Source organism: Haliaeetus leucocephalus, unplaced genomic scaffold, assembly GCF_000737465.1.
Source record: "Haliaeetus leucocephalus isolate CR32 unplaced genomic scaffold, Haliaeetus_leucocephalus-4.0 Scaffold159, whole genome shotgun sequence".
Lineage (NCBI taxonomy): Eukaryota > Metazoa > Chordata > Aves > Accipitriformes > Accipitridae > Haliaeetus > Haliaeetus leucocephalus.
In genome coordinates, this window is record NW_010972595.1 from 140,740 (window position 1) to 147,724 (window position 6,985).

At 42.2% G+C, this 6,985-nt stretch overlaps 1 protein-coding gene across 2 annotated transcripts; it reads right to left on the minus strand.

Moving 5' to 3' along the window:
* Positions 1-3,217: 3,217 nt before the first annotated feature.
* NEUROD6 (neuronal differentiation 6) lies at positions 3,218-6,713 on the minus strand. 2 transcript variants are annotated; one of them, XM_010562364.1, is made up of 2 exons: positions 6,566-6,680; positions 3,218-5,142 (listed from the first exon to the last, which is right to left on the minus strand). In XM_010562364.1, exon 2 carries the CDS (start codon positions 5,119-5,121, stop codon positions 4,108-4,110), a length of 1,014 nt encoding a protein of 337 aa, XP_010560666.1. In that variant the 5' UTR covers positions 5,122-5,142; positions 6,566-6,680; the 3' UTR covers positions 3,218-4,107. The 2 variants fall into 2 exon arrangements, 1 of the variants encoding a protein (XP_010560666.1); XR_774032.1 differs by lacking the exon at positions 3,218-5,142 and adding an exon at positions 5,421-6,203 and having other exon boundaries at positions 6,566-6,713.
* Between the last annotated feature and the right edge of the window lie 272 nt (positions 6,714-6,985).

Below are 6,985 nucleotides of genomic sequence, written 5' to 3' on the forward strand. Positions count from 1 at the left end.
TTCTACTGCAGAGCAGAAGAGCTTTGAGATCTCCTCTGAGCTCTGGCAAAGCAGTGGCTACCCCTCCCTCTTTCTTTGCAGTCGCACTGGGATTTGTAGGACTGTGGGGCTGGGGCCACAGGTTTTAAATTTTGCTCCTGATGAGCTGGTTTTTTGAGACTGAGTTCAGAGGTACAGCCTAGTGCTACCCAGTCCATCCTACTCAGTGATTACTGGTGAGCCTAGTGTTGCAGAGGAAAGGGTGGAAACCCTGCAGTACACTGTCATGCCTCCCACCCCTTTTTCCAATTCAGGTACATCCCTGTCTTCGACAGGGCTGGCTGAAATCCTGGAGCATGATGTTTAGTTTCTTTTCCAGCATTTTTATTAGTAAAACAAATATTTATTTTCCTCACACTGTTCTGACATCTTTGGCCATCCTTTTTACACCCTCATGTTGGAAACAGGATATTAGGTTAGCTGGATGTTTAATCTGAACCAGTACAGTCATTCTTAAATAATTAGTGTATTTCTGATGCCATAAAAACATACAGTGCTTTTTAAAAATCACACTAAAATGTTACTCTGGGAAATAATAAATGGCAAAGAGTTCCACTGTGTAACAAAAGCACATATGAAGCAGCTTTTCTTCTGCCAGCTTTGGGGTTCCCACCTCTAAAATTGACAGAAGGCTTCATTACTCTTGTGCTAGAGGACAGGGGAGAATAGAAACTTCTCACCTAATTTTTCTGGAGCAGTTACTATTTTACATATTTCTGTCCTCAAGGAAGTGAAGGCAGTTAAGAGGAGAACAAGGCAGGCAGAAATGAGCAGCTTTGTTTTGCTGTATGAATGGGGTTGAAAGGAGACAAACCCTATAAAGCAGAGACTACAGGTAAAGGAACCCACTGGCTTTTATTCCTGTGAGTTTAAAGCACCAGAACTTTCTCGACGCTCAGATTTGTTCCCTAAAATAAGGCGACTTCAAAGGCTTTTATAAATCACTTCAGAGCTCAGAGCACCTTATGTTCTGTGACTGGCCGGCGAAGGAGCACAGAAATGTTTGCCGTGTACGTGAAAGAGAAGGTATGCAAGAAAGCCTGCTCTCAAGGGAATCCTCTACCTCCGTATCTCTAAATAATCCATACCCTCCTAGACAGGGAATGTCAGGGGCTTTTTTTATGCTGTCTCAATATTTTTCTATGACTTGCTCCATTATTTATTCTGGACTGGCTTTCCAATTTGCAATGCCCTGAGCAAGCGTGGTGCCCGCCTTGAGCTACCAGAGGGGGAATCTGGCTGTGAATTGCCTCCCCATCTGTCGTGGAGTGAACGAGGAAGATTCAAACTGGCAGGGACATTTTTTTCCCCTTTCCTTTTGCTTCTGCTGCCAGAAGGGGAAACTGGAACTGGCCCATGAGTTATTGAGTTAATATAGGGCCACAGAGCTGGAGACCCCCAGATTGCAGAGCCTGAAGTCTTAACACCCCTCGAGTGCCTGCTGAATGTGTTGCAGCAGGCGTTTCCTTCCCTTGGTGCAGGACCTTACAGCTGCCTCCTCGCTTCGCTCTCAACTTATGCAAACGCGCCCTTCCCCGGTGCAGCAACGCTGCTCCGAGGCGCACGGCTAACTTTCAGGCTTCTGGAGGAGGCTCCTCTAACAAAACTTGGTTAGAGAAGTTTGCTGCTACTGCCCCTCCCCTCAGAGGATCCCCTGTTTCTGGGCCTACTTGCCCATAGCTCCTTGTGATATGTTAGTATATCTCAGTGTCTCTTCATGCAACTCTGTGCCCAGGACTGCGTGCTTTCTTCTCCTTGACTGGCTTCTTCCACCTTCTGCTCTCTCCTGTCACCTCTCCGTGCTTTGCTGAATATCAGCTAATTCTGAATAACAGCAAAAAGCGATCTATTTTACCCTCTCCTCTTTCCTCCTATATTCAGTGCAAAACACCTGGGGATGCTTTTGAGCTGATAGTCATCACCATCACCTTTCTTCCAAGGCAGAAAACTGTGCCTGTACCTTCCACAGTTCCTGACCCTGATGAAAGGTGGGATAATCCTGAGCCAACCCCCCTGAGCTGTGGGTCAAGATTCTGCTTCAAAAGGCTTTATTTTGGGCCTGATATTTGTGTCTAGAAAGGATGTTGGTTGAGGAAAACCCCATGTCTTCCCCCTCCCTCTGGAAGCTTGGAAGCATTTAGACCCATCCAAACTTTGGGACTTGTTACGTCTCTCTAGCGGTTGGGGTAGCCTTGTCTTATTTAGAAGAGATGAATGTCAGGCTGCTGTTGTCCTGAAGGACCTGCAATGCTTGATGGGGCAGACTGTTTACAGCAAGTCCCACTTGTGAAATTAGGCAAATTATCAGGAAAAATCGGCCCGGCCCCTCTTGCCAAGCTGCATACTCAAGTGAGGGTCTGGGGTTGATGTGTCATTAACAAACTGTGACCTAGACTGTGATTCAGCCAAGGGTCTCCAACCTGCAGGTGGAATTTGCACTTTTTATATAGTTTTTGAAAAAAACATTCCCTGCTCATTCACAGCACAGCAATTTGGTACTTTGGGTGAATGCTTGTCAGGTAGCTGCTATTTATCACTCAAAATCAAGGGGTCTTGCTCCCTCACAGCTTTAAAGGCTGTTAGCTTTTACCTCAACTGTTCGTTCATTTTGTCACTTTTGTAGCTTATTGAGAAATAGCTCCGAGTGCTTAGAAAATGACCACAGCTCAGCTGAGCTCGACTCTGTTCAGGCGCGAGGGGCCATGCAGATCCCTGTAGCTGCTGAACTAATGTGGGTTGCAGACGCATCTGTAGTTTACTGGTGCTGTCTATTAGCCAAGGCTAAGTTTAGCAATGTTCAGGGAGTCCTTCTCTGTGCAGTTTTTACGCTTCCCGCAGTCCTGCACCCCTCCGTGAGCCAGAGCTGGAGGGGTAGCTAGTGGCCTGCGTGTCTGCTCAGGGCCCTTTCCCGTATGAAATTCAGCATTTTGTTGAGCTATAAAGTTATCTTCTTCCTCTAACCTGTGTTTTGTTTAGCACACAGCTGTTTCTGTGATATTTTGGGTCTGCTTTTGCTGCATCGCTAATACATCCTTCTGAAAATAGCACAAAGTTCGCCCTGATAATTCATGATTTCCATCCCCAGGCTCAAGCACTATGGGGGTGCGGGGAAGAAAGCTGTGTAGGCAAGCCCAAAGGCAGCTGTATACTGTGAAATAATAAGTATCAGGCAAAATACAGTATCACAGCTAATAGATGTATTTTAAAAGTGGAAACATCTATGTTTAATTGCATTTAAAGTACGTAGTGAGAAACCACAGTTATACATTGTTATAACAAACCTTTACATCTGAAGTCAGAATAATACAAAAAAAGTGCTGATTATATATGGTCAAAATAACTGAGGCAAAATTTCAACAACATCTTCTAAAATATTAGCATGTGGCCCTTGCCAGCAACACTCTAAAGGTCAGGCTGAATAATGTCAGTGACAATCACTGGTTTTCCTTAGCTTACCCAAAAACAACAACCCCCAAAACTGTTTGTTTTTTTTGTTTGCTTTTTTTTTTTTGCATAGCTTTCAATATTGCTGCACTCTCACCTCTGCATATTGCAAGCCCATCTCAGTTCTGAGATAATTTCTTTAAAGTTCTGAATATTTTTAATCCAGTTCTCCTCAAATACATAATATATATTTTCTACCAATTATAAATACATCATTTTTATTAATCTGATTTCAATAACATGCATTTGTATAATTACTGTACAATCAAAATAGACATTGACTTTACACAGTGTGTATGCTTTTATTTCAGCGATATTGTTCCGACACACTGCTCAACAAATCAAGCAAATAGGAAAATAAAAAGAAAAAAAAAAAGGAAGGGGAAATAACCTCTGGGAGGAAACAGAATCTCACAGTGTTTACAGACAAAAAAACGAAAGGAAAAATACTTATCGGAAAAAGGGTTTATTAATACATAGAAAATCCCCACAATAGTTGAAACACACTTTAGGAACTAGTAAACACGTTAAATAGAGTTGTGCCAATTACGCAGTGCCCAAGCATCTGCTTGCTCTTAATTAGATGGGGAGGTGAATGACCACTGTTTATTTTCATTTTCCTCATTAATTATGAAAAACTGCATTTAATTCATCTTGCATGGTGAGAGACTGGCTGCGCAGATGTAAGTCGTAAGGGAAGTGGCTCTCTGTAGGCAACCTGAACATAGAGCTCTGCCCAAGGGGACCCCTGGGTGGCACTGCACAGTAATGCATGCCATAATTGTAATTTTTGCCATAGTCCAAGCTTTCTTCTTGCTTCAGGGAAAATATCCCATTATAGTTAATTGGGGGAGGACTTAAGGGACCTTCAAACTGTGGGCTGGCGCACTCGGGGGAAGTGCTTTCATAGAAGGACTCGTAAGCGCTGCAGTAATTGTAAGGTTTCATGGACTTGGAGTTGTCGAGAGTCCCGTGCCCCGGGGGGGTGCTGAGCTCGGGGCTGTGGTAGGGGGGGTAGAAGGTGGAGTAGGGCGAGCGGGTGTGATGGGCGCCTTCGCCTGCCTGGCCCATCAGAAAACTTCTGGCATTCAGCTGGAGGCATCCCGCCACCAAGTTTGTAGTTGGCTGGGACAGACCCTTGCACAAGTTTTGGACGAAGGTGAGCAGGTCGGGTCTCTTGCCAATTCGGAGGATTTCAGAAAGAGCCCAAATGTAGTTCTTGGCTAGTCTTAAAGTTTCTATTTTGGACAGTTTTTGCGTTTTAGAATAACAAGGGACCACTTTCCTTAAATTGTCCAGGGCGTCATTAAGGCCATGCATCCGGTTCCTCTCTCTAGCGTTGGCTTCTTGTCGCCTGAATTTGATCCTTTCCATCCTTATCTTGCTTGTCTTTTTTTTCCGAAGGCCCCTTCGCCTAGGCAAGCCATTCTCATCCTCCTCTTCTCTCTCTTCCTCCTCCTCCTCTTTTTCTGTGTCTTCACCAGGAGATCTTTTAATGTTCTTTCCTCGGAGCACAATCTGCTTCGAAAAGCTTTCTGGGTTCTTCATTTGCTTTTGGTCATCACTTTCTCTGGAAAACTTTCTGCACATCTGGGATTCTGGCATTACAACAGACTCATCAAACGGTAGTGTTAACATGGTTCTATAATCTTAAGTTACCTGAAAGAATGCCAGCACAATATTTAAATATTTCCATTTTTAAAGTTTGCCGACTTACACACACATCCTCATGCACATTTCGTGCGTCTGCGTGCACGCTCTGTATATATAAGTGTGTGTGTTTGTACAAATATGCACAATCTGTATTTTTCGCATAAAATGCCAGTTGCAAATGCTCGCTTTTTAAAAAATAAAAGCTGTCCAGAATTTTAAAATCACTCAAAACATTTGGGATCTTGCAACTAAAAAGCCACGTTTCTCACAGATAAGTATAGAGTAAATCAATATTTAAAACGTACAATTAGCTCCCTGCTCATTTATTGTATTTTTAAACAAGCCCTTCGAACCCTCGCCACCGTGGAATTCAAAGAAATGCAAAACACGATAAAGCAATACAGAAATTTCATTAATCCAAATTCCCCTGGGTGAAAAAATGAGGAGAGCGAGAGCAGTCTTAAAATTGAAAAGTGCCATATCTCTATTAACTAATGGTTAAATATTTTAAAATCACTTTTTGACTTATATTTCAAAGTTTGGTTTTTTTCCCTCCACGTTTCTTCCCTTATGAATCAAGATATTAAACTCTAGTAAGTTAGAGTGGGTGAGAAAAAAAATTAATGGAACATTCCCCCCCCCCCAGATCACTCAGCTAGTAACATAATTAAAAATGAAGATTTTTTTCTAATGATTTGTATAAATATCACATATTACTTATTTCATATTAAGAGAAAAATCAGAATGATCTAACCCTAAACATATTCAGATTAGAGTTAGGAAATAAAATCCCCCTACCTTTTTTTTTTTTTTCCTTTTTCCCAGCAAAAATTCTAATTGATATTATCTGTTTAGTTAGAATCAACTTATTTGCTTTTTCTCTTTTTCTTTCCTCCTTTTTTTTTTCTCCCCCATCAATTGTTGGCAGGGGGGGAGGTGAAAAATTCCCTGCACGCTATAGCAGTGTTTATGTTCTGCGAGGCTCAGACATCTCCCTCCAGCTCGTAGCTGACAGGAGCGGTCTGTAGATTCTGACTGCAATCCTGCACGTGTGCTCAGAATCCAGCCTGGAATAGGAAAATAATTTCCTTCTCCCAATTATTTTGCTTTTGTTTGCAGTTTGGGAGCAGCAAAAGCTTGCATCCCACAGTCCTCAAAGAGACAAGCAAAACAAATGCAGGGACTTTTTTTAATAGAACAAAACTAAACAAAAACCCCAGTCAAAGACTAACTCTTATCAGTATTGTCTACACACTTGCAATATTACATAACACCAATGAAAGTATGCAATTGCATCAGAAGAATAAAATGTTAGGAGGAGTTATTAGACAGTAAATAGCATACATAAAATACAAGACAATGATACTGTATCTTTAAACACTTGCATGCACACCCAGCACCAACTGAAATATATCTTTATTTGTATTACCTTAGCTTTTTATTTCATTCAACAATCAGTTTTCATTTTTTGCCTTCCAAATCTTTTCAGTCTGAATGTCGCATCGTCTCCTGGAGTCTAGATCTGTGTATATCTGCACTATCTCATTGATCTCTAAAAAGTGACATTGATGCCAACTGCCAGAGCTGGTACCCATGCCATCTGCTAGTGACGTCACGGGGCAGAGAAAACCACGTGAGCCTTTCTCCTGGGACCTTCATTCTGCACTGATCATCTGGCATCCCTCTAAGTGGGTACCAGCATTCATGTATCAACACAGAAGGTTAGACTGATAGAAAAAAAAAAAAGAAAAGAAAAAAATCTGCACCAGCATTTCACATACAGTAGGTGCATTTCCACTGGAGCTGCTTCTTTTTAGCAGTCTAGCTGCACGGATAGACATGCCAACAT